This window comes from Pongo abelii, chromosome 16, assembly GCF_028885655.2.
Source record: "Pongo abelii isolate AG06213 chromosome 16, NHGRI_mPonAbe1-v2.0_pri, whole genome shotgun sequence".
NCBI lineage: Eukaryota > Metazoa > Chordata > Mammalia > Primates > Hominidae > Pongo > Pongo abelii.
The window spans coordinates 84,374,131-84,402,081 of NC_072001.2; the positions used below are offsets into that span (position 1 = coordinate 84,374,131).

Here is a 27,951-nt window from a genome sequence, read left to right on the forward strand (position 1 = left end):
CCTGATCTTAGAGCAGCCTCATGAATAAACTAGGCACAGAAGAGTCTGACTTCCCTCTAATAAGTTTTATTTATTTATTTATTTATTTATTATTTATTTATTTTTTTTTTGAGACGGAGTCTCGCTCTGTCGCCCAGGCTGGAGTGCAGTGGCGGATCTCCGCTCACTGCAAGCTCCGCCTCCCGGGTTCATGCCATTCTCCTGCCTCAGCCTCCCGAGTAGCTGGGACTACAGGCGCCCGCCACCATGCCCGGCTAATTTTTTGCATTTTTAGTAGAGACGGGGTTTCACCATGTTAGCCAGGATGGTCTGGATCACCTGACCTCGTGATCCGCCTGCCTCAGCCTCCCAAAGTGCTGGGATTATAGGCATGAGCCACCGCGCCTGGACCCCTCTCATAAGTTTTTGGAGCTAAGAAGGACTAAGGTGCAATTCCTGGGTCACCATGGAAAAACCTTGACTTATCCAACTGTTTTTTTCTCTTGTAGAAGAAAAAAAGGAATTAACCCTACATAATTGCTTCCTATTTCAAGTCAGTTTTATTGACCTCGGTTTGCAAAATAAGTGGGTTCATCCGGATTCTAAAGATATTTAAGGATACTTTCAGTTATACGTAAGATGACTATCCATCCAGGTTTGAACCTGCTGTTCATGGTTAATTTATTAATAGCATGTCTCACAGTTCATTCTCAGAAATGCTTGGATATGGCCGATAAATTGAAAAGTCATCCTAGTTAAAAGTAACATTTTTAACCGGCTGGAGAAAGGTGACTTGGGGTTCTAGGAAGGGACAGAGGAACAAACATTCCGTTGGCTCAGTACGCCCAGCCTGTGTTGGGCTGGGCACCTTAGAGGACCTGTTTCAGGACTGCGTGACTGGCGTTTTGCTGGGAGTAGCCCAGGTGTTTTAACCACTTCCTGAAGAACAAGGTTCGGTAAAAAGAGGCTGGGGGTAGGCATGGGCTCCTGTCCCTGGCATATGCTGTCTTCCTGATCTTCGGAAGTCACTTCAAGCACCTGATCATCAGTTTCCTTATCTGTAAAACTGGAGTAATGTTTCCCTCCAAACGCCGTCGTGTTTAATTCATTTAACAGCAGCCACTATTATTCCATTATACAGACGAATAAATAGACGTTATGAGAGGGCAAAGTGCGCTGATGAGGGCTCATAATAATTCTAACAGCTACTGTTTAGGAACCAAGTACTCAAGCAGCCTGTGCACAGTCTCTAATTTCTAGAAGAGAAGACGGATACATGTAGAGAACTTGAACAAGGTAATGGAACTCATAAATGGCTTGAGAAAGGCTGATCCTAGGAAATCTGGTTCAGAACCCGCGCTCTCACTGCATAAGGCATATTTCAAGGGAGGAACGGGCAAGCATCTAGCACCACTCTTGGGACTCCCCATCCAGTGCTCTTTTCCTCTTTTCGTTACACTGCACTGCTGGTCAGAAACCCATCGTGGAAGCGGATCAAACACAACAAAGGGCAGGGGGCGTTGGAAAACCGGGCGAAGTCGCGCAGACCGAGATGACCCACCGGCCCCAGCAAATCACCAGGGGCCGATATCCAGTGTCCTCCTCCCTTCAGCCTAGAAGCCAGGTCACCTTTTAGACTTGCTCTCTTGGCGGGGAGGAAGCGTGGAGCCCCCTGGTCCTGCTAAAAGCTTACGTAAGGCCCGCGGGCGGCTGCGCCCCGGTCTCCCATGGGTGTGCGCAGATCCCCCGGCCCGGAGCAGGCCTTCCCCTGTCCGCTCCCCCAGTCTCTCGACCCAGGACCACGAGGGAGTCCGGGACCACCGGCCCCACGCCGGCAGCGTCCGCGCTGGGCGGCGGCGTCCCCCGCAGCCACCCAGCTTCCCGGGGGAGGAGCAGCGCATCGCGCAAGCATCCGGGAGCGGCGGAGGGGGCGGGAGGAAGGGCGAGAGGAGGAAGCGGGATTTAAACGAAAGGCGGTGACGCCACACAAAAGATTTCTATAGGCTCCAGGGAGGTTACGGCCGAGGCGGCGGCGGCGGCGAACCCGGGGGCGAGGCGCGGACGGGAAGAGGAAAAGCCTCCGGCAGCCCCTGCGGGCGGCGGCGCAGCCACGGCCGCGCTCCGAGGTGAAGCCGCGCGCGGAGAGGAAGCGAGTGTTTTCCCCTCTGCCTTTCGGCCCCCGCCCTTCCTTTCAGTTTCTCCCCGCTCGCTCGGAAGTTGGCGGTTGACAAAAATGGCAGGAGCCGGGGCCCGGGCCGGTTGCCGCAGCGCCGCGGGGACCTTCTGAGTTGGCCCGGCGGCAGGGAGACTCGTGCAGGGGCGTCCGATGCGCGGGGCCCGGGGCCTCGGGAGAGCTCAGCCGCTGCGGGCCCCAGACGAGGAGGCGACAGGGATGGACTTGCGTCGACAGCCAGCGCCGGGCCGCCGGGCGCGCGGTCTGGGAGGGCGTGCCGCCGCGGCGCCGGGCGGCGCTCTGTGAACCGGCGAGGCGGGAAGGGGCCGCCGCGGTGCTCGGCACGCCCGGGCGTGGCGGGCGGGCGAGAGCTTGAGCGCGATCCGGGCGGCCGCTGTGCGCAATCAGTGCAGGCTGCCGCTCGACTCTGACTCGGCGCGGCCGCGACAGTGCCGGCCACACCCTCTGCCCTGCTGCCGCCGGCGCCGCTTCCCAAGAGCGGGAGGTAGGAGATGCGCCCGGGGCGGCCGCGCGTCCCAGAGAGCCAGCCCCGGCCACCGTCGCGGGGAAGTGCCGCCTGGCGGGGTCACGGCGCCTGAAGCCCACGTGCGCCGCCGAGCCCGAGGTGGCCTCGAGCGCGGCGGCTGACAGCACAGCCCGCCTGAGCTGCCTCCCGCGCTCCTCCCCGAGGAAAAGGTTTTGATTTCAAAGAAAGGAAGGAAGGACAACTCCCAGCTTCCCCGTCCCGCCCTTCCCGCTCCGAGGGCCGGGCCAGGCCATGCCCAAGAAGGCGGCGGCGGCGGCGAACCAGCAGAAGGGACTTTCCTGGCAGCCCGGCGACGAGGAGCGCGGACAGTGAGTTTGCTCTGCCCCGGTTCATGGTTCCTGCAAGCCCTCTAGGAGGCCGAAAGCTGCAGCCCCTCCCCTTGCCCCGAAGAGCCTTCCGCGTTCTCTGGCCCTCGGGCCCACCCCGCGCCGCCCGGGCTCCCGCCGCCGCAGCCCAGTGCCCTCTGCCCGCGGCGGTGGATGGCATGATGGTGCGGGGAAGGCACCGCGGCCTTGGCCAGCTGAGTCGCGACGGCCGCCGGGGCGGCGGCAGTGGCCGCGGCAGCGGCGGTGGTAGCGGGCTCCCCAGCGGCATGCCAGTGCCCCCCGGGCGCGATGGCTAGCGGCAGCGCCGGGAAGCCCACTGGCGAGGCGGCTTCTCCGGCTCCTGCGAGCGCCATCGGCGGGGCCAGCTCGCAGCCGCGGAAGAGGCTGGTATCCGTCTGCGATCATTGCAAGGGCAAGATGCAGCTGGTGGCTGACCTGCTGCTGCTGTCGAGCGAGGCGCGGCCCGTGCTCTTCGAGGGCCCCGCCTCCTCTGGTGCCGGCGCCGAGTCCTTCGAGCAGTGCCGGGACACCATCATCGCGCGCACCAAGGGGCTCTCCATCCTCACCCACGACGTGCAGAGCCAGCTCAACATGGGCCGCTTCGGGGAGGCGGGGGACAGCCTGGTGGAGCTGGGCGACCTGGTGGTGTCGCTGACCGAGTGCTCGGCCCACGCGGCCTATCTGGCGGCTGTGGCCACGCCGGGCGCCCAGCCTGCGCAGCCGGGCCTGGTGGACCGCTACCGCGTGACGCGATGCCGCCACGAGGTGGAGCAGGGTTGCGCCGTGTTGCGCGCCACGCCGCTGGCCGACATGACGCCGCAGCTGCTGCTGGAGGTGTCGCAGGGCCTGTCGCGCAACCTCAAGTTCCTGACGGACGCGTGCGCCCTGGCCAGTGACAAGTCACGGGACCGCTTTTCGCGGGAGCAGTTCAAGCTGGGCGTCAAGTGCATGAGCACCAGCGCGTCGGCACTGCTGGCCTGCGTGCGCGAGGTGAAGGTGGCACCCAGTGAACTGGCGCGCAGCCGCTGTGCGCTCTTCAGCGGGCCCCTGGTGCAGGCAGTGAGCGCCCTGGTAGGCTTCGCCACCGAGCCGCAGTTCCTGGGTCGCGCGGCAGCTGTGAGCGCCGAGGGCAAGGCGGTGCAGACCGCCATCCTGGGCGGCGCCATGAGCGTGGTGTCGGCCTGCGTGCTCCTGACCCAGTGCCTCAGGGATCTGGCGCAGCACCCCGACGGGGGCGCCAAGATGTCGGACCACAGGGAGAGGCTGAGGAACTCGGCCTGCGCAGTGTCTGAAGGCTGCACCCTGCTATCTCAGGCTTTAAGGGAGAGGTCTTCGCCCAGGACTTTACCGCCAGTGAATTCCAATTCTGTGAATTAGCACCCCACCCCCATACCCCTTCTTCCACCCCAGACTAAAGGAAGATACTCACTCTCTGCCCCTCTCCATTTATACCAAAGAAATCGTAGGTGAAACCCCCTACCCTCCCCAACGTTAAATGCTCGAGAGGAATCTTCCACAAGGCAGGGCCATGCACACAACCTGCACACGCACTTAGAGGGCCCAGGTGTCTGTCCACCAGCCCCCATGCAGTAGGGACTGGAAGATGGAAGATAATGTCATCTGCTGGTTGTGTTATCACTCCCGCCCCCTACCCCAGCCCGTCTTCCGGAATTTCTCAACTGAATTTGATTATTGGGCAGGAAGGAGGTCATGGGTTCATTTCATTTTTGTTTTTGTGTTTTTAATTAAAAGAAAGGTTACCTCAGTTTTCACTCCTTAGACATGGATGTAGCTACCTTTTTTTGTATGTCTTTTTTTTTTTTTAAGCAATCGTGTTGAATTAGGGGTATACTTGGTGTGGAAAGAGTATCAATTTGCCATGTGATTTGCAAATGGGGGGAAGCTACTGTGAGCGTGTGTTTTTTTAATTTACACTATAGAGTGATTTTTTTTCCCCCAACGTCAAGTTTTTACCTTGCATGTACTGGAGTATTTATTTCATCTATTAAAATGTTATGTTTCTCAGATGGCTTTTTGCAATTATTGTTGATTTTTCAGTAATTGTAATTTTGCATGCTGCATGTCACGTATGGGAAGGGTCTGTGGGAAGGCTATTTCAATAGTAGTGAGGCGGGCACCCAATTCCCAACCCTTTCTACTATTTCCTCAAGAAAAAGTACTGCTCAAGAAGTACTCCCTTGAGCAGCCTGGAACTGAAGAGAGGACTATGTGTAACATTCTATTTTAAAAGGCAGGTGACACAAATGGGATTGGGTTATGTAGAGTGCTTGGGACGGTTTTGTCTCATTTTTCCTGGAAAGTGATTTAGCTCCCTTTGTCTCCACTTACCTTTCCATCATCATGAACAGTGGCTCAGGCTGCTTGAATTCTGATTTGTATTCTGCCTATCATTTTCAGAGTAAATCCTAATCCTGTGTGGTATGCCAGCTTTCCCAACTCAGAGGCTCTGTGGATGGAACTCTAAAAGTACTGTACATCAGGTGAGAATAGTTAGCATCTTTTATGTACACAGGTCTATTCAGACAAGATCCTCACGATTTTAGAAAAAATACAGAGAGGGTCCTAGACTGCTTAATAGAGGAAAGAAGTATCCTGGAAAGCTTGTTAAGAACGTTCTAGAGCCACAACGTGATTGTAGGCCAAGGGCTTATTTTTGTGGCCTTGATCGAAGATAATGCCATGGTTGATTGTATGTTGGAAGAATCTTTGATTGAAATTTGGATTAATATTAAGGTAGTTTGTCTTTTCTGCAGACATTTTTAGGAGTCTTTTTGTGTGAGTGGTGGTGGAGTGTATAGTTTTGTTGAACCTAGTTAGATTCTGAATATCTTCCCACTAAAAGCACAACAAATCTATTTACAGTGCCTGAAGCCTGGGAGGGCCACATGAGTAAAAACTCGTACGTGGTTTAGATTTGTTCCATTTACATTTTTCTTGGGATTTGTTGTGCTTAAACCTTTGCAGTTCCCACAGATCTGAAAAGAAAGCATTTTTCACTGTAATACATTAAGAGAGAAAGAAAAAAGTCATATTGACTGTTTTACTTGTTTGAATCGCTGTTTTTATTACAAGGACATGAAATGCAACGTGTAAAAGTCTTTAACCTGTGTTGGGTAAGGGTAGGACTGTTTCACCGCCCTGAATTTGAAATTTGAAAAAGTCTTAAAGTGGTAGGGTACTTACATTTTTTAAAAAATGACCATGGGAGCAGTTTTTCTCTCTTAAATCCTGGTAAACTTCGGGTTTTTGAAGACTTTAAAAGATGAAAATGACCTTGAGCATCTTTATTCTTTTCTTCTGCCCTTTAATGTTGGGATGGGGTTCAGGATGAAAGCGAGGTGGGATTCTAATTCATGTGCCAGTGACAATCCTGCATGCATATAGAAATTTTTATTTATTGAATGTACACAAGTAATGATAGAGTTTGATTGTATGGTTCGTTTTCATTTATCCTATGCAGATCACAAAGAGTAAACTGAAAGGAACAAACACTAAGTAAAATAAGGGCCCAGAAATCTGTAAATTTGGTATTAGATTAAGAAAAAAGAATTGCCAGCTTTTTCCTGGACTCTTTCCTTGCAGAAGCAATTTTCAGGACGACTCAAGCCAATTAAAAAAAAGAAAATCACTTTCCTTATCTGGTTGGATGAAGTTGACTAGCTAGTCACTAAGTGAATTTTGAAACCTTTTACCTAAATGATAGTTGCTCTTGGTGTTTCTGTATGCTCTACATTTGGTCATGTAACATGCATAATCTCTATCCTCTGAAGTTGATTAAAGTTCTAAACTTAAGTGTTTTCACTGCTCCTGCATCCCCCACCTCCCATTTATAACATAAAGTTCAGGGCTTTTCTTCCAGCAGGTGTCTTGAAGTGAATTCTGCTTGTACTTTTTTTCTAGCAGATTTCAAGAAGCCAGAGTGAGGAATGCTAGGCAAGGGAATTGGGCACAGGTCTTTGACATTTTAACTTTTCTCTAATGTCCCAGGTTGCTAAACTTGTTTTTTAAATAGCCCCTGATGTTTAAAAAAAGCAGCGTCTCAGACCTATTTCATAATAGGGTTTAATAAGGTCAGCAGAGATACTGGTTCCAGGAATAAAATCAGAGTGGCCTGTTTTTTTTTGTTTGCTTTTTAATTTTTAAACTAGGGTTAATTTAAGACATTAATCCTTGGGTTCTTCTGACTCCTGAGGGCAAGTTTTCTTACACAGGCTTAATGCGCATCATCTTGACCAGGGAGTGTTGAGAACCTTCTTCCTTTGAATGGTCATGAGAAAAGGAAATCGTGATTGCTAAGTTCTTTGAACAAAAGACATTATTTATGATATTCAACTCAGTAAATGGAACAAAAACAGTCTTTCAAACATAAGACTTAACCAGAAAAAAGCACAACTCCATCTTTCTTTGCCTGTTTTAAGCATAGCATTTATTATCCATTCTGGGTGATGTTAGGAAACAAAAATTATGTGTGTGTATTTGCTTTCTTCCCCACCCCTCACCGCACCCCCACCCCATCCTCATTTTTATAATTCTGGAAGCATCAGTTACATCTGATTGGTTATTTTACACACACTTTTTTTTTTTTTTGAGACAGAGTCTCGCTCTGTGGCCCAGGGTGGAGTGCAGTGGCGGGATCTCGGCTCACTGCAAGCTCCACCTCCCAGGTTCACGCCATTCTCCTGCCTCAGCCTCCCTAGTAGCTGGGACTACAGGTGCCCGCCACCACACCTGGCTAATTTTTTTTTTTTTTTTTTTGGTATTTTTAGTAGGGATGGGGTTGATCTCCTGACCTCGTGATCCACCTGCCTCGGCCTCCCAAAGTGCTGGGATTACAGGCGTGAGCCACCGCGCCCTACCTTTTTTTTTTTTTTTTTTTTTTTTAAAGCTGGCATGGGGATTTAAAATATTTGGCAGTTTGAAACAGCTAATTTTAACAGAAACACCTGTTTTTCCGAATGAATGTGACTATGGTAACATGCAGATCAGGCAGAGGATTTGAAAAATGACTGCCAAAATTCTTTCTGAGCTTTGCTCAGTGAACGTGGAAGGATTTAGAGAAGAAATCCTTAAAGATTTAGTAGTATTTTCACCTGGGACTGTTCCCTGGGCTGCCTTGTGGTTTGCAGCAACTGGAAGAGGCTTTAAGGAGACCATCTCTGAGTTTCCAGTGTGGGCACAGGTATTTGTGTTCTTCCCTGGCAAATTCTTGTCTTTGCTTAATTTTTTTTTTTTTTTTTGTAGGAGTATGTATACAATTAATTGCTCCATTTTGACTAAGCAGGGTTTTACTTTAGGGTTCTTTAGATAGATGAGTTGTCTGCTTCGACTTCAGTGGCAGAAAGCTTTAAGATTTAACTGTCTGGGTATTATAAGGAAAAAGTGTGATACTAGTGTCTGTGATTGGGGTCAATTTAATTTAACTGTTGACCCCTTAAGGTTAAGGGCTATAATGCCCAACATATGTGTAATTTTTTTTTTTTTATGAATCTGTATATAAGATACTTGCAGCAAGTATACATAAGCAAGTAGTAAAATTGTTCCTGGAAATGAAAGTTATAATGGTCATTAATTCGGCAAATATTTACTGGGGACCAACTGTGTGTGCTACTAGACACTGCTGGTGCTGGTGTGCAGCTGTGAGTGAGAAGTGGTTCCTCTTGGGAAGGCTGTTGTCTAGACTCAGTGCTAGACTCAGACCAGCCTCAGCTTGGTCTGTGGGACCCTCAGTCTCATCTTGGGCCCTACCTTTAACCTATTCCATCAGAAACTCTTGAGGTGTGGCAATTTGTGTTTTATCAGGCCCTCCCAGTTGATTCAGATGCATGCCCACATTGGAGAACCACTGCCCTACAGGGGCTGTGGTTTTCTTTTTTTATTCTCTGTCAGGTCTGAGTCTAGAGTACTTCTCTATCAGGAGGCATCAGCATTTCTGCAAATTACGTGTTTGCTCAGGTGGTTTTGTTCTCCTGGATATTTTGAGACCGTTTCTCCAGATAGAGAAGACAAGTTGGTCTCTTGTTAATTTGAAATCTTTGAGAATCCAGGTTTTTCTTTTGGAGAGGGAGATGTGATTACAAGTTCAGGGTCCTTCCCTACCTCCCACCACCCTTTTGAGATGAACTGAAATCATTTAATAGTGAACTGGCAAAACAGCTTTCTATGTTTTTACATGTTGTTGACGCTTGTCCTGGAAAATGGAATAGCAGACAATCTAATTAAAATTCAACCCTTTAGCTCTTTGGTTGCCCAAGAAAGAACACTTTGATACTGAGCTTGTAAAGTACTATATTCAGAATCAGATGTAGTCTACAGACTTATCCCAAAGCTCACTTTAAAGATAACCAAAGTCTGCAATATACTCAGGAAATATACTCTCTAAGGCTGACCATGCACCAGGAATTAGGATGATCTTTTAGAGTCTCATTCCTCAAAAGGGTGGCCCCAGAAGCTGGCATTGGCATCACCCAGGAACTTGGTAGATACACAGATTATTGGCCCGCCCTGGCCCAGATCTACCCAATTAGAGCCCTCTTTTTGACAGGTCCTCCAGGTGATTTCTGTCCCATAAATATTTGAGAAGTAGATAAAAGCAGTGGCCATGACTGAATCATAGTTTCATTCTTTACTGTAGGAACCTAGGCATTTATTATGTTTACTTAGATCTTTTTGGTTTATAAAGTGCTTTCATGTTTATTATGTAATTGGGTCCTTAGTGCAATCTTGTGAGGTGGGCAGGTATTACCGTGGATGTCATCTAAACATTTGTGCCTTGCCTTTCTCATTATAAAAATTAAATGAATTCACATGAAATGTAAGCCCTTGTGATGTGCTTTAAGATCCTGTGATGAGCTTTTTAAGACCAGTACCTGCCAGGCATGGTTGCTCAGGCCTGTAATCCCAGCACTTTGGGAAGCTGAGATGGGTGGATTGCTTAAGCCCAGAAGATCGAGACCCACCTGGGCAACATGGCAAGACTCTGTCTTTCAAAAAACACAAAATGTTAGCCAGGCATGATGGCATGTGCCTGTAGTCCCAGCTACTTGGGAGGCCGAGGTAGGAGGATCACTTGAGCCTGGGAAGTCAAGGCTGCAGTGAGCCATGATCTCACCACAACACTCTAGCCTAGAGGATAGAGCAAGACCCTGTTCCCCTACAAAATTTAAAAAAAGACTAGTTCTGTCTTCTTCATAAAGTAAACAAAAGTATGATCTAAAAAAAACTATGTTAAAGTCATTTTCCCTTAATAACCTTGCCTTTACCCTTCCAATAATTTGACACAGCAAGTATACTATAACATCCTCAAGGATGGCCCAGATGATGAGCATAGCTCTGTTTTCTCAGTCTCCATCTGGGAAGGATTCTGTGTGGTTTCAAACCTCCTACCCAGATTCTCTAAAACATTGGGTGTCTTATAATTTTAAAACCATGTCAGTCAAACATTTTAGACTTCAGGTAAGATTTGAATGCTAATTAAGATTTGTTAGCATAATTTAAAAGTGAATCCATTTACTGATTTTAAACTTTTATAATTCATAGTTTGATTGACAAGTCTGTTTAAATGTCGAAGATAACATGTATCCAGATTTTGCTGAAGTAGACATAGAGAGGAAATTTTTTAAATCCAGTGTTTCAGGAAGGGAAATATATATGCTGTGCATTCAAGTTTAATGAACATACTGACCTGAAAAACTGCTGAAATTATAGTGCATCACCTAAGCTTTAATAGCTTCTGATTTTGTTCTAATTTTCCCAAATATTAGGTGGTACTCCAGATACTGTTAAAGTGAAAAATCATTTAGTTACCTTGGCTATCTTACCAACTTTTTAAGAGACCTACATTGATGATAAACCTCCAGAAATTGGAGATTATTGTAGGAAACCCAGGTCCATTTAGTGTTCACTGATGCCCTTTCAGTTTAACTTTTCTAATTTTGATGATCATCAGCTTCCTGTTCTAAAATTAACTGGCAAGTCATTCTAGCATCAGACAGAATTTTGCGTTAATGATTTTTCTAAATGTTTACTTGGCAGCTAGGTTTTACTTAAACATTCCTTCTCATGCAGGTTCCATGATAAAGATATTTCGAAAAACATAAGCATGCTTCTACTTTAGTTATCACTTCGAATTTGATTTTTAAGATGTGTGGGCATTTTGTGTTTGAAATGCAATGCAAAGGTCTCCGTAAAACTGACACACATAGATCACCTGATATTTTAGCTGTCTTCATAATGTAATCATACTACTCTGGAGCAATTTTTATTATACTGTTTCTTTAAACTGGTTCTGCTGTGATTATTATGTAAGTGTGGCTGTTACGAAGGAGAGCCCCATGAAGATGGCTTTATATTCCGTTTGGCTCAGCAACAATGACTCTAATAAACCAGATCGAAATGGGAGTTTTTCTACCTGGATTATACACATAACTAAAGTGGATAGGTAAACTCAACTGAATAGATATGAAATCACTTTAAAGATTCATCCTTTTTCTTTTCTTTTCTTTTCTTTTTTTTTTTTTTTGAGACAGTCTTGCTCTGTCACCCAGGCTCCCAGGCTGCAGTGCAATGGCGTGATCTCGGCTCACTGCAACCTCTGCCTCTTGGGTTCAAGCAATTCTCATGCCTCAGCCTGCCAAGTAGCTGGGACTAATTTTTGTATTTTCAGTAGAGATGGGGTTTCACCATGTTGGGGAAGCTGGTCTCGAACTCCTGACCTCACGTAATCCGCCTGCCTTGGCCTCCTAAAGTGCTAGGGTTACAAGCATGAACCACAGTGCCCACTAAAGATGCATCCTTATAGGTAGCTCAAGCGTTCCAGTTCTCCTCATCCCTCTCTTTCTGGAGGGCAAGCAAAGCTTCTTGCCCACAAAAGTTTCTAGAAACACTGGCAATTCTTGACTTCACTGGGACGTTTTACTTCATACTGGGCAGCCACAAAACACCTTCTAGATTCACATTAATAATAAATGAATGCATTAGCCCATTGTCACATAGGGGCAAGTCGCTGGTAATGACACTTACTATGCCATTCATTAGTTGGGTCTAGAATAGTGTCAGATTTAGCAAGGCCAATGGTAAAAGTTTCTGATTTAGCAAACATTTACTAGGTGTCTGGGACAGTATTAGGCATGTTCTCTGTATTAAAATATTACCTTACTTAAGGAGTTACTCAAAGTCACACAACTACTGTTAGAAACAATCCTAGAACTAGAAACAACCCTAGAAACCCAGTCCTTTGTCTTCCCCAATAAAATCAATTTGAGATGCCATTTGTCAGGCTGAAGACATTTTCCAAGTGCATCATCCTTTTGTGTTACATTTACGTAACCGGAGAAAACAGAGGCCTAGGAAAGCACAGCGTTGAGTACTCATTGTTCGGGTGACTGGGGAGTAGTATGTAGGCATTGGCATGACGCATCAGAGCATCTTCTCTTTAGGTGTGATAAATGGTTTAGGTTTGACTATATCATGGGTATTGATTCTTTCCTGGGTATACGAGAATTATTCACTATAAATGCTACCAGGAAAAAGTTTTAAATATTGAAAAAAACTAAGCCTATTTGATTTTTTTTTCGTTGTAAACGTCCATGAAATCCTGTATGGTCTGAACTTCTATGGCTTGTCAGATTTCAGAGCTGAGAGACTAGATGCTTCTACCATCTTACAAATAGCTTAAGAAGTGAATTCTACATTATCTATTGGGAGTTCACTTAGAGTTTTTGGAAGAACTTCCTAATTGCCTAACCTAAATTGTTCCTTTTGCATTGTTTTGCCCTGTGTGTGTGTGTGGCTGAGAGGAGAATGCCTCACAAACTCCATACAGAGTATAGGACATTATTTGGAGCCTCCTGGGGATATCAAGATATTGGGATCTTCACCATGGATTTTTCAACAGCGTTCAGTAGACCTTTCTTAAGCCTGATTGTACAGAGAGGATGCTGAACTTAACAATAAGTGTTGGGAATATGGAGAAGAGCTTAGAATGCAGTGGAAGTGATAGCAAGATAAAACACATTACAAGGGACCAGGATAAGTGCCATAATTTATGTTCCTAAGGATCTTCTAATCTAGATCTTTGGCTATTTGGGGCCTCATAGTCCCTAGATTTGATCATCTGGATATATTATCCTGGTGACCAGGGAAAAGGATGTTGACATCAGAACCCCTCTTTCCTACTCTCAGTGCCAGGCGACCACATATAATGTAGGTGGGAATTCCATCGAATGTATTTTCTGTGCAGCCAGAGGGCAGTTTTTAGTTAGAGGTTGCAGGTGCCTTAAAAAGTAGGCTTTATTCCAAGGCTCAGGGATCATTTTCTGTTCTGCTTTTTGATTTTTTTTTTTTCCCCCAAGACAGAGTCTTGCTCTGTCACCCAGGCTGGAGTGCAGTGGTGCCATCTCAGCTCACTGCAGCCTCTACCTCCCAGGTTCAAGCAATTCTCCTGCCTCAGCTTCCCAAGTAGCTGGGATTACAGGAGAGTGCCACCATGCCCGTCTAGTTTTTGTATTTTTAGTAGAGATGGGGCTTCACCATGTTGGCCAGAGGCTAATCTCGAACTGGCTGGTCTCAAACTCCTGACGTTGTGATCTGCCCGCCTTGGCCTCCCAAAGTGCTGGGATTTCAGGCATGAACCACTGCGCCTGGCTGCTCTTTAATTCTGAGGTGGTATAGATGCAGCAGAGTGTGAGGCTATTGCTGGATGGGATCTGCACTGTAGGAAGCAGAACAGCTTTCCCCTACTTCACTGAAGCAGCTAGCCTGGCCTTGGATCAGCAGCCGTGGGTGGGGCCAGTGGGCCCAGCTCACTTGCAGAAGAGTCCTGAGCCTGGCTGCCTGCCATTGTTGTGGATCACCAAGAACTGAACTGGGCTCCTGAAGATGCACCTGGCCGGGAGAGTGCACCTGTCTGGCTGATAGACTGGGAGATTTTCAAGGCAATCTGTTGTGTCTTTTTCATCTGTCATCCCTAGAAGGTGACCAGGATGCTAAATTGTTTGTTTAATGAAACAAAAACAATAGCTGACATTTTTTTGAGCTCCTGTTATATAGGCTAGAAACTTTACATTGTGTCTCTCAGTCCTTAAAGCAGCCCCTTTGAGGTATGAAGAGTCATTCTCATTTTACAGATGAGGATGCTGAATTGAAACCACTTGCCTAGGGTCAAAAAAACTAGTAAGTAGGGGGAGAAAGGTAAGAATCAAGGTCTTGTGACAGAGACAGCATTCTTAGCCACTTGGCTGCAGTGAATGAATGATTTTTAGGATAGAGTCCCTCTGCCCATTGAGGTGGAATGCTCCTCAACTCTGTTAAATTTTTAACCTTTCCAATGACAGCTCCTGTGGGTTTCTTCCTAAGCCTCACTTAAGCCTTTGGTCTGAGCTCCTCTTGGACCATTTGTGGAGGGCCCCAGATGCCCACAAGCCCCTTGTAAAGACCCGGGCAGAGTTGATTCCATGGACAGATGGCTTTCTACCTGCTTCATGATCCTGGTATCCTAAGGGATGCTTGAAGAAGATAAACCTCTGGTTTGTCAAGTAACTTCCACTTGGATTTCTAAAATGCAACTGCCTTTGCTCTTCACCTACTTGCAACACTTCCATGGTTCTCCATGGACTTTGGGATAAAAGGCAAACTCCTCACTGAGGCATTTCTAGCAGGTCTGGTCTCTCACAGTCTACCCATAATTGTACTTCTTAGAGGTCCTTCCAGTGTCATGCTCTCTTCTTCTTGCCTCCGAGCTGTTGCACAAGCTGTCCCTTGGAACACTCACCCCACATCCTGCTTCTCCTTAACCCGCTTCCACAGTCCTCAGCCTGGGTGGCACCCTCTCCTGCAGGTCCCTGTAGTACCCTGCGCTTTCCCTATGTTAGTATTTATCAAGTTACTGTAATTCTCTGTTTACCTATCCCTGTTCCCAGTATGGATCATCATCAGGTGGTGGCATCATCTTTTTATCTCCGGTGATTAACGCAGTTGCCTAACACATATGAGGTCCTCAATAAACATTTCTGCATGAACAAATATAGTGTTTATAAGTCATATCAAGCTTTTAGAGATGAAAGGCCCCAAGAGTAAAATAGTTCATTAACCTTTCCCTTTGGCTAGATTCCCTTTAGTCAGTTACGAAATTCTTTCAAATTCTCCTTTCTCGTATCTTTGGCATCTGTTTCTTCTCGCCAGCTGCACAGCCAGCTTCCTAGCCTATGCCTCTTGTTGACCCTCACCTGAACAATGCTGCTTAATGAGTCCCTAGCTGCAGTCTGGATTACCTGCCCAAATTAGGCATGCTTTCATCACCTCCTCCCATCAGCCATGTCTTTTGTGTAGTAAATCTAGGCCCTAAACTGCAACTTCACATAGTCTACTAATTGAGTACCGGCAGCATGCCACTGGACTGGTCCCACAGGGAATAGGACTAGGCCCTTATCAGGCCGTGGCACTCATCTCCCACCATCCCCAGCCCAAGCCTCTGTTCCAGCATGATGGGCAGAACTCAGGCCTTTTCCCATGCTGTTCTTATTCCTATATCTGCTTTTGCTTTTGTTGGTCTCTTTATGTGAAATGTCTTTCCCATCCTTCTGAACACGTGGTAACCCTTTGAGCCTAGATGACTCCAAACACTAGGACTGTCCATCTGTGCTGCAGAACAGGGCATCCTTGGCATGTCTGGTCTTTTGTGGACTTCCCAGGGATCTGGGTGGCTTCCAAGGCCCTGGATGGCCCAAGTTCTCTTCCCTTAACTGGTCTAGGTACCCCAGGGCCTCGCCTAAGTTTGAGCCCTGAGCTGGAGGACTGGATGCCAACCTGGTGATGATTCTTGCCCCTCTCTTCAGGGCGGTATTAGGTCCAGCAGGGGTCAGGAAACAAAATGCCACCTCAAGAAAGGAACGTTTTCCCAGAAATGGTCTTAGAACCATATTCCCTGGGGAGCCCTTGAAATCAGCGTGAGAACTGACTGAGGGAGTGAGTCCTGGCTTTGAGTCCCATAATTGTTATAATACAGAAATTACTCATGACTTTCCATAATCAAGTTTTAGTTATAATAGCGTACTTAAGCTGGGCTCTGGGGTGAGCAGTGCCCACTAGCAATCTCTGCCTACTTCTTTGCTTTCCAGGATCAGGCTCCTATGAATGGAGGAAAGAAGCTACAGCCTTAGGGAAGAAAAAGAGATCCTATGCCAAAGCCACCAGAGAGTGCAGGGGGACCCTCAGGTCAGCAGCAAACTGGCATTTGGGCATTTGGGCAAATTAAAATTTCCAATGTGCAACTACCCATTTGAATCATTTCCTTAATTTTTTTTTTTTTTTTTGCATTTTAGCATCGACACTATCTGGAAATAAAAGATTATGGTTATCTTATCTAAATTAAAGGGATTGTTTAAAACAAAGGTATTATATCTATTTAATTATTTAACTTCTTCCTTCCACATCCTACCTGCTCCCAGCCCAGCATTTCCAACCACTAGCGCTGAAATTCTGGTTTCAGTGAAGTAATAAGCAGATAGAGTTACCATGGTCAATGGCCACTGATGATTTCCATAAAAAGTGAAATACATTGCTCATGTCCCCTTTCTGGTAGTGCGGATTGTGATGTGGATCATAATCACATTGGATGGGGGTGGGGGCACTGGGGCACAGCTGGAAGCCTTGCACTTGCCACAAGCTGAGTGGCTGTGGTGTGGGGTCCTGGTGTGATGGTCACCAAATGACCCGGCCTCTCTCAGACTGTGATTTCCAGCTTTGAAAGGAATTCTGTGAGGACTCAGTGAAAGGAATAATGACTTTAGCGATCCAGCTTCAAGCACATGCAAAAGCTTGCCATGGGGCTGGGAGATACAATCTAGGCTCCTGTTCTCCCAGCGCAAGGAGGAATCACAGCTCAGTATGAAAGGGCAATTGTGAGAGGTGAATAATCTGTGCTTTCTGTCTGTGGACCTCTCTGCCCTCTCCCCAGATAATCCCCAAATATTTCTTATCCTAGGATGCCTGCATCCTAATCCCTGAGATTAGCTCTTAGCAGCTGAAGGCAGGCTCACCAACCTTCTCAGAATAGTCCTGCCTTTAATTTCCCCAAGGGAAGCCCATTCTCAGCTTAATGCATTGCTTCCCATCACGCTGGTCCACTGCCAGCCTGGGTATACTTGAGCCATTCAGCTTGCAGTTCCTGACAACCTGCTCTGGGCCAGGCATCAGTGATATAAACGTAAGACCTAATCTGCATGCTCAAAGAGGAATTAATGGAATTACTGCTCATAGAACGTAACTTGTTCTTCAGTAGCAATCACTGAAACCTTCAAATCCTGCAAGGCTCAGAGGAATAAATCTGAGGTAGTGCTTATTGGGGCAAAACATACTGGGACAGAAATCTGGACTCGGCACTCTTTGAATCACTCAATTGGCCTCTCTATGCCCTTTATTCTCATGATCCCGTCTGTGAGCACCAATTTCAAGCCTTGCCCAAGAGGGAAGATGTCATACTTGGCTCCCAGACAATCTATCCAACTCATAACTGAAACTGACAAAAAAGTTATTGAGATTGTAGTTGGTAACTTGTTCCCTGGGAGGGAAGTTCTCTGTCCCTTTAGCATTGTGATGGGGTCATCCTGGGAAGAGGGTGGTGGTTTACACAGGGTGTGACTTCTGTCTGTATAAATGGGCCTTACTTTTGAACATTGGTAACAACATACTCTGGCTTAGTTATTATTTTTGGTACTAAAGATTGGGGAAGTGTGTGAATTCTTTTGTAGACGTTAAGCCTTGACGCCTGTATGGAACTGAGATATGGGGAGAAGTAGAATTTGTGAGTTGCAACAATTTGATGCTGAAAGTTATAGCAGTGCTTAGTGCTTAGAGGTTTCCGCTTCTGGTACAATTTGGAAGCCTTTGGGTATTACATAATGTCCTGGGGAATAGGGAGTTGGCCTTAATTGTCACCTAGTTCAGTGGTTCCAAGATACTGGCTGAGGACCAGAGCCTATGTGTGTCAAAGATTTCATCAATCTGAGCAAAATGGAAAACAGAAGACTGTGAAATGTCAAGTTACTAATAGTACTATCATGGACTTTTCTTTATTTGGAGATTATATCATTTCTTAGTCTTTGTTGTTAAAAGTTCATTTCATGAATGTAGTGGTGTTAGTTTTAATTTTAAAAACTATTCTTGCATTGCAAAATTAATTATCAACCTTATTTTGGTGCTTCCAACATTTAAAAAAAATCACTGTGTTCAGAAATCTTAAAGTCTGAGAACTACTGACTGTGACTACCTATGGATGAATTTTTTGTGTTTGTTTTTAAGAGACATGATTTTGTTCTATCCCCCAGGCTGAATGCAGTGGTATAATGACAGCTCACAGTAACCTCAAACTCCTGGGCTTAAGTAATCCTCCCACCTCAGTCTCCCAAGTAGCTGGGACTACAGGCATGTACCACCATGCCTGACCGATTTTTATTTTATTTTATTTTTGTAGAGACAGGGTCTCACTTTGTTGCCCAGAATCAGGCTAGTCTTAAACTCCTGGCTTCAAGCCATCTTCCTTCCTCCACCTCCCAAAGTGCTGGGATTACAGGTGTGAGCCCCTGTGCCTGGCCCCATGAAATATTTTGAGTCCTAGGGTTTCCCCCCCCCAATATTCGTTTGAATTAGTACAATCATTTTTTAAAAAGCATATGTGAAAATATTTCCAAAGGTGAATCCAAGTAAAGAAGCGTTTAAGAGTGGAGACATCGCTTGTTACAACAAAACTACTACTTAATTTTGTTAGTAAATTCATCTTCAGTTTAACCAGCTTAAGGAAATATGCCTGTATACTCTAGATAGTCCAGGCCACTGGTTCTCAAACTTGACTGTCCATCAGAATTGCCTGGAGAGCTTATTAAACACAAGCTGTGGGACCCCACCCCCAGTTTCTGAATCTGTAGGTCTGGGATGGGACAGGGCCTGAAAATTTGCACTTCAGACAAGTTCCAAGTGATGCTGAGGCTGCTGGATGGGACCACACTTTAAGAACCAATGGAGTAGGTCACTGATTATCAGCCTTGGCTGCACAGTGGATTCACTTGAGGAGTTAAAAAAAAATACTGATGCCTGGATCCCATCCCCAGATATTTGAACACCAGGATTCTTAAAAGGGCCCCAAGTGATTATAGTAAGTAGCAAAGTTTGAGAACCACTGGACCATAGTGACTTCAGCACAAAAGTTTATTTCTCATGCCAGTGTAATATGGGGGAGAGAAGGGAGAGAGACTTGGTCCACACCATCACCCAAGTACCCAGGCTGGTGGAGTTGATGCCATCTGGAAGTCATCTTTGTGCCTGCAGCAAGGAAAAAGATAGCCTGCTGGTTCTTTAATGATTCCACCCAAAAGTGACTCGGAAGTGTTCTATGTCACAGCTAATTGGTCAGAAACAGTCATGTGCCCTAGCTGCAAGGTAACTGGGAATTTAAAGAAGCACATGGCATTTGGGATCAGTAAATTTCTCTGCCTCAGTGACACTTCCCTGATACAGTGTAATCTTCTATGGGCCTTGTCTTAGACTACTTTATGTTGCTATAAAGGGATACCTGAGGCTGGGTAATTTATAAAGAAAAGGGGTTTATTTGGCTTACAGCTCTGCAGGATGTACAAGAAGCCTGGCCCAGCATCTGCTTCTGGTGAGGGCCTCAGGCTGCTTCTACTCATGGAAGAAGATGCAGGAGAGCCAGCCTGTGCAGAGATCACGTGACGAGAGGGGGAATAAGAGAACAGGGGAAGATGCCAGGTTCTTTTTAACAACTAGCTCTTGAGGGAACTAATGGAGTGAGAACTCACTCGTTCTCCTCTTCCAGGGAGGGCATTAATCTATTCATGGGGGAATTCACCCCCCGACCCAAACATCTCCCATTAGGCACCACCTTCAACACTGGGAATCGAAAGTGAACATAAGATTTGGAGGGATAGACATCCAAACTATAGCAGGCCTGATCAGATGCCCTTCTAAAAGACAGCTTCTCAACTGATGCTTTTACAGTGACCTTTTTCTGTCATAAGAATGCCTACCCACTGTAGACAATTTTTAAAAATTAAAAAAAAAAACCTTAAAAAAAAAGAAATCTCTATAACATGCTACTACTGAGAGATTACCACTCTAAATTTCAGGCATATGTCCTTCCAATAATTTTTTTCTATACATATTCTTTTTTTTTTTTTTTTTAAGACAGAGTCTTAGTCTGTCGCCCAGGCTGGAGTGCAGTGGCACAATCTCGGCTCACTACAAGTTCCACCTCCTGGGTTCATGCCATTCTCCTGCCTCAGCCTCCTGAGTAGCTGGGACTACAGGCGCCCACCACTACGCCCGGCTAATTTTTGTATTTTTAGTAGAGACAGGGTTTCACCACATTAGCCAGGATGGTCTCGATCTCCTGACCTCGTGATCCGCCTGCCTCGGCCTCCCAAAGTGCTGGGATTACAGGCGTGAGCCACCATGCCCGGCCCCTATACATATTCTTTAACATGGTTAATTGCTTAGAATTTTTTTTCGTAACCTCCTTTTTTTGTTGTTTTTTTGAGATGGAGTTTCGCTCTTGTCACCCAGGCTGGAGTGCAGTGGCATGATCTCGGCTCACTGCAACCTCCACCTCTTGAGTTCAAATGATTCTCCTGCCTCAGCCTCCCAAGTAGCTGGAATTACAGGCACCCGCCACCATGCCTGGCTAATTTTTGTATTTTTAATAGAGACAGGGTTTCGCCATGTTGGGCAGGCTGGTCTCGAACTCCTGACCTCAGGTGATCTGCCCGCCTCGGCCTCCCAAAGTGCTGGCATTACAGGTGTGAGTCACCACGCCTGGCTGTAACCTGCTTTTTTTTTTTTTGCATAGCATTTTTTTAAATGCTTTTTAAAAAAATTTTTTTGTTAAAATTAAGCGAATTTAAGTGTTATTAAAATACTATTTTAATTCTACTGCATGGGTATACTACAATATAATTGGTCATTTCTTCCTTGTTAGAAATTTTGGTTGTTGTTTTGTCAGTAGCTTACTATTGTAAGTAGTATTTGCATGAACATTTTATGAACAAATTCCCCCCATATTTCTGATCATTTACTTGGATACATGAACAGGCTTATTTTAAGTTATCTATTATTGTACAGCAACTGTTTCTGTACTTAGTAATGTATATTTAGTAAGTATTAATACTGTGCAATGCATTGATGGAGAAATGATTGAGCTTGATCCTTGCCTTCTCTAGTAGCTCAGAGTCTAGCTGGGGAATAAGATAGAAACACAAATAGCCCTAATCCCAAGGAGAAAGAGACCTAATGTTGTTTCTTCAAGTGATTTTCCCAAAACCATCCTGTCTATAGCACACAAACTCCTAGAACAATGAGTCAGTGCTCTCTGGAAGTCAATGGCTAAAAGCTCTAGTTGGGGCTCACCTCTACCTCCCTGCATGACTTTGAACAAGCTTCCCTCTCTAGGCCTCAGTTTCCTCATCTTTAAATGAAGGCATTAGACTAGGTCATTTGTAGTGGGGCCATTCTGTACCCCCTAAATAGTTGAAGGGTATGAATCAGCATGACTGTGTACTTTCCTTTTTTAGGTGTCTAATTATTTCTAGCAATCTGGGACAGGCTCTTTAGGGACTTGCTGGAAGGCAGTGGGGTGGCCCAGGGTCCATTTCTGCCATGGGACTCTAGGATGACATCTTTGTGCAAACCAAGTTAGTAATGAAAGAGCAGGGTCTGGGCTTATAGGCAAGGAGGAGCTGAGAAAGAGCTCTTAAGAGAAGGAGTTTAAAATGAGGGGCAGTTTTTTGGCATTGGAAGTAAATATTAATGCTAACAATAATCACCAGCTATGCTTGAGGTACCTCCAAACCCGTTCCATACATTATTTCATTTGGTAAGTGTTTTTAACCCCATTTTAAAAATGGCGACCTTGAAGCTCAAAGAGGAGACATGAATTGCTCTGTGGGTGTTGCTGCAGGGAAAGTCAGCTCATCGCCAAAATTGCAAAGAAAAGCAAAAAATGTGAATTCTTTTTTAAAAAAATTTAGTTACTTTCTTTCTCTTTTTTCCTTTTTAAATTTATTTAAAATTTTCCCTTTATTTTTATTTTTTGACTTTTTCTTTTTTATTATTTTATTTTTATACTGTATTTTACCTGGTACTATCCCTACTGAAAAAAAAAAGCAAATTCTTATTTTTTGAGTCTAAAGGCTGAGGTCAAAGTCTAATGAGGGGATTTTATGGGATTTCTTTGGAGGATAATTGTAATAACAAGCAATTTAATCTTAGATGCTGTGTTTATAAAGGAATAGCCCTCCCTCCCCATCTTTCCCAAGACTCCAGTGCATTTTTCCCTCTGCCACAAACTTGCATCTGTTTCCCCTTACAGTTTTCTGTTTTCATTAGGATGCTTTAGGATGAACCAGATAAGGCCTTACCTCACATAACAGTTGATCAAAGCTGGTAGTTTGGAGCCTCAAGTGCATTTTGCCTGTGGAAAACATACTAGAACTGCTGCTTAGAATCCTCAGGCAACCCCCACATCTTCGTTCGCCAAAATGTGGCTCGGCTGTAGCACAGAAGCTCTTCTCCGTGTTGGCAGCAAAAGACAGTGGAAATGGAAATGGCCAGTTTGCAGAGAGAAACAGTGACTCTAGCCAGGCCCCTGAGTTGGGAAATGGGATAATTTGTCTTCAGCATCGTCTTCCTTGTAATTTCGTATCCTTTGCCCCAGGCTTTCCTAATAATAACTGACACCTACATGATACTTGCTATTTTCTAGGCGCATTTCCAAGCACTTAGAATTGTTCCTTTGTATCTGTGGGGGATTTATTCCAGGACCCCCTTGGATACTAACATCCCTGGATGCTCAACTCCCTGATGTAAAATGGTGTTGTATTTGCATATAATCTGTGCACATCCTCCTGTATACTTTATTATTATCATTTTGCGATGGGGTCTTATTCCATCATCCAAGCTGGAGTGTAGTGGCACGATCATGGCTCACTGTAGTCTTGACCTCTAGGGACTCAGGTGATCCTCCCACTTCAGCCTCCTGAGTAGCTGGGACTACAGGTGCGGGCTACCACATGGGGCTAATTTTTATATATTGCAGATTAATTTTGCAGATTGATAATTTACCACCAGCATGTGAATGACTCATACATATAGTCTTCATCTTCACAGATTAGCTCCTATTTTTTTTGTAGAGATGGGTTTCACCATGTTGCCCAGGCTGGTCTTGAACTTGTGGGCTCAAGCCTTCTGCCTGCCTTGGACTACAGAAGTGCTGGGATTATAGGCGTGAGCCACTGCACCCAGCCCTGTATACTTTAAATCATATCTAGATTACTTATAATACCTACTACAATGTAAATGTTATGTAAATAATTGTTATACAGTGTTGTTTAGGGAATAATGACAATACAAAAAAGTCTCTACTTGTTCAGTTCAGACATCAGACATCATTTTTTCTTTTCTTTTCTTTTCTTTCTTTCTTTCTTTTTTTTTTTTTTTTAAAAGAGTCTCACTCTGTTGCCCAGGCTGGAGTGCAGTGGTGGATCTTGGCTCACTGCAACCTCTACCTTCTGGGTTCAAGGGATTCTCCTGCTTCAGCCTCCTGAGTAGATAGGACTACAGGCATGTGCCATCATGCCCAACTAATTTTTGTATTTTTAATGGAGACGGGGTTTCACCATGTTGCCCAGGCTGGTCTTGAACTCCTGACCTCAAGCGATCCACCTGCCTTGGCCTCCAATAGTGCTGGGATTACAGGTGTGAGCCACCACACCCAGCCCAGACATCATTTTTTCTTTCAAATATTTTCTGTCTGCTGTTGGTTAAACCCACAGATGTGGAGCCCACAGATACAGAGGGCTGACTGTATACATGAACTCATTTAATCCTCATGATAACCCTAGGCACGTTGGCTCACACCTGTAATCCCAGCACTCTGGGAGGCCGAGGCAGGTGGATTACCTGAGGTCAGGAGTTTGAGACCAGCCTGGCCAACATGGTGAAACCCCGTCTCTACTAAAAAATACAAAAAATTAGCCGGGTATGGTGGCAGGCACCTGTAATCTAAGGTACTTGGGAGGCTGAGGCAGGCGAATCGCTTGAACCCCGGAGGCGGAGGTTGCAGTGAGCCAAGATCGCGCCATTACACTCCAGCCTGGGCAACAAGAGCAAAACTCCATCTCAAAAAAAAAAAAGAATGTAAGGAAGCAAAAAATGTGAGGGAGTTTTTGCACATGGAGGGTTAATAAACTCAAGATGGCAGGGGTTCACAAAAGCCCATAGAACATACTGTCTATTTATTGGGCTCTTGCTATGTACTACACACTTTACATACATTCTCATTTCATACAACACCTTTATGAAATATGCACATTTAAGAATCAGAGTCTAACAGACCTTAGGCAAGTTGCCCGAGGTCATACAGCGGATGAGTGGCAGAGCCAGAATTTGGACCCAGGACTCTTTTGACTCCAGCATTTGCAATCTCAAATCATTTCATTGGCCTTTTTATGGCTTGTGGATGACTATTGTTGTGAGGAGGATCAACGGTGCAGGGTCAGAAATGCAGTTTTGACTCCTATTGTTGGCAGGCAAATTACTGCTTGCTTCTGCTAATTTGCTTCCTGTCCTGCTTAGGCTGCAACCAGGGCAGAGTTTCGTTGGCTCCCTGGGCAGCTGTCCTGCCAGCATTACCTCATTCCATCTTGAACCCTCCCGCAGCCCAAAGGGTAAGGGCTGAGAAGCACGTGGCCCAGGCCAGAAGGCCCGGAACGAACTGCCTCACCAGGGACTCTAGCCTTGATTCTCTGAAAAAACGTGGTTTGCTCAGAGAAGCTTTTACCCAAGAGGAAGGAAAACTACGGCAATCGAGTTTCAGCTGACCTTAAAACCCCTGTGATCTTAGTCCCCGTCATTTAGTGAATTCTGCGTATTACTCAGCTTCTCCATTGTGTAGCTGGAGGAAATATTCATGCTGTGTCATCTTTGGTAGGCAGTGGGCAGTTTTCTCCCTGCCGAGTTTACTTTTTCTGTATTTTGAAGTTCAAGATCAGGTTGGGTGTTTGAGTGATCTACGTCTGGGAGCCAGAGGAGGTTTTGTATTCAATGGTGACCACCATGTGTTCCCAGTCTAAGCATGAATGAAAACAGTTCAGAACATTTTTTTCCTCTCCAGCTCCTTTCAAGGGGCACATGCCCATAAGGCCAACCCTGAATGATTTGGGCAAGTAAGTATGGACAGCCAAAGCTCAGAGGAGGGAGGAATTGGATGAGGCTAATGTCACGGTCTTATCGGGAAGGCTAAAGAAATCTGAGTTGGTCCTGGGAAGAATGAGCAAGATGGAGTGGGCTTGGGATTTCTCTCCTGCTCGGGGTTGCAGGCAGAAGCCACAAGAGTGTGCTGACAATGAGGGAGGAGGGGACCATCTGGCTGGAGAATTGGCTCATTAGGGAGCACAGACTGGATGAAGTTGGAAGGGACGTGTGGCCTGATTTTTAAAAGGGCGGCCTGAGTGCCATGCAGAGAAGCTGCATTTTATCACGGACTTGATGATGGTGGACTGGAAGTTTAAAAGGAGAATTATGATGAAAGCAGAGATCCAGAGCAAACACTTTAAAGGAGCTGGATGGGACAGACAGGAAGCAGGGAGCCCAGAGAGGCCACGATTTCATTCATAACAGGTCCGAGGGGTTGAGGCCCTAACTGGGGAAGTTAAGCAGGATGGGAGGAGACAAACGCCAGCCACACAGAAGAAAGATCCTACGAAGCCAGACTGTGGTGGAGGCAGGGGGAAGGAGGGGTTGGACACCTCCGAGGTGCTGCTGCGAAATCACTAACAGAAAAGAGGCTTTGATTTGGAGGTAAATGGTAAACTTTTCCTTTTTCTAAGTAAACTTTTAATTCAAGTGTAACATATATACAAGTGCACAAATCATGGGTATAAATGTCGATGAATCTTCGCACAGTGGACACACTTGTGAAACCAGCACCTAGATCAGGAAACATCACAACCATCACTGCAGACCCGCTTTCCATGTGTCCAATTCCTTTTCCTCACGCCTCCTGCCAAGGATACTGCCACCCTGACTTCTAAATACCTTAGGATTACTCTTGTTTTTCATTCAGTATGTTGTGAAATTCATCCATGTTGTTGCATATACTTGCAGTTCATCCATTCCCAGTATTACACAGTATTTCACTACGTAAATGTAATGCAATTCTTTTATCTCGTCTGTTGTTGGGAGACATTTGAGTTGTTCCCAGGTCAGGGCTGTTAGGAACAGGGCTTCTGTGAGCACAGTTGTGAATGTGTGCTCCTAGCCTACATGAACGTATGTCTCTTGGTTGTATACCAAGGAGTAGGCTTGCTGGGTCGTAGGGCATGCACATGTTCAGTTTGCATAGACATTGTCAAACACACACATGGGATTTTGTTTTGTTTTGTTTTTGAGACAGAGTCTCAGTCTGTTGCCCAGGTTGGAGTGCAGTGGACCCATCTTGGCTCACTGCAACCTCTGCCTCCTGGGTTCAAGTAATTCTTATGCTTCAGCCTCCCAAAAAGCTGGGATTATAGGTGTGTGCCGCCACACCCGGCTATTTTTTGTATTTTTAGTAGAGATGAGGTTTTGCCATATTGGCCAGGCTGGTCTCAATCCTGGTCTCAAGTGATCCACCTGCCTCAGCCTCCCAAAGCGCTGGGATTACAGGCGTGAACCACCACGCCTGGCCTGCACGTGGGATTTGATAATTGAATTTTAAGTAGCAGATATGGAACAAGTTGGTGGGTGGGGTTAGGGCTGCAGCTCTTGATAGATGAAAGACGAGTTCAAATTTTGTATCATGAAAGAAAGTTGAAGGAACATCTTACTTGCTTTTGAGACATAGCTCAAAGTCACTTTAGTCCTTGAGCAGTGTACTGGAGCTGTGTGAGAGGGGACCACACCCCATCCCAGCAAAGAACTGCCAACAGTCATGTTAGGTTTCCTAGACTCTCAGCTAGGAGGATCCCTAGGCCAAGTTTCTTTGTCTCTTCCCCTTAATGGAATATGTGGAACATATATATATTTTTTAGTTTTGTTTTTTTTTTGAAGTGTTGGACTTTCCCCTGGGTTTATGACATGTGCTCCATTGTACTAATCCATTTCTCACAGTTCCATCTCTCATAGCAATTCATGTAATTGCTGCAATTTTAACATTTTGGAACATATGTAGTGGGGGAGGGGTGCAAGAAGATCTGGCAGTTTCTGCTACAGCTAGCTAATGGCTAATGGGGGTGCCCCATAGATCTTTGTGGCAAAACAAAGAGTTAGACAGTGCAAAACAAGCTCTGGAAGGAACAGGGTCCGGCAGGAGAGATCTTCTTTCTCCAGGGAAGCTTTTGCCTGCAGACCAGAAAAGGAGTTTTCAGACTCCTTTGCATCTTAAAAAAAATATTCTGTCTTCTGTACAACTAAATACTTATGTAGCCCAGATGTTAGCTTGAGGCCTCCCTACCCCACAAGAACTTTGCAAAATTAGCTCAAACCTCTACGAATTCTATGGTCCACAAAAGTTGAAATTCTTCCCCAAGATTTCTCCTAATTTTCAGGGAACTTATGCTCAGGGCCATGTGGTCCTTTAAGTTTTGTTACCCAAAGCGAGTCCAGAGACCAGCAGTGCTGCTATCGCCTGGGAGCTTGTTAGAAATGTAGACTCTCAGTTTCAACCCTGGAGTCTGAATCTACTGTTAGGATACGAATGTGTCCCTTAAAGTTCACATGTTGCAAACTTATACCTAAAGCAACAATGTGGAGAGGTGAGACCTTTAGGAGGTAATTAGGTCATGAGGGCTCTGTCCTCTTGAATAGATTAATGCTGTTATAGCAAGAGTTATAAAGAATATATTATAAAGAAGGAGTTTGGCCCC

The 27,951-nt window shown here is 45.6% G+C and overlaps 1 protein-coding gene across 1 annotated transcript; it reads left to right on the forward strand.

Annotated features, from left to right (window-relative positions):
* The first annotated feature begins 2,723 nt into the window (after positions 1-2,723).
* On the forward strand, positions 2,724-5,052 carry TLNRD1 (talin rod domain containing 1). Its single transcript, XM_024232897.3, has one exon. It carries the CDS (start codon positions 3,314-3,316, stop codon positions 4,400-4,402), a length of 1,089 nt encoding a protein of 362 aa, XP_024088665.1. The 5' UTR covers positions 2,724-3,313; the 3' UTR covers positions 4,403-5,052.
* Positions 5,053-27,951: the final 22,899 nt, after the last annotated feature.

Excerpts from the sequence above, each read along its gene's own strand:
- TLNRD1 (XM_024232897.3), top strand. The coding sequence starts at position 3,314 with ATGGCTAGCGGCAGCGCCGGGAAGCCCACTGGCGAGGCGGCTTCTCCG.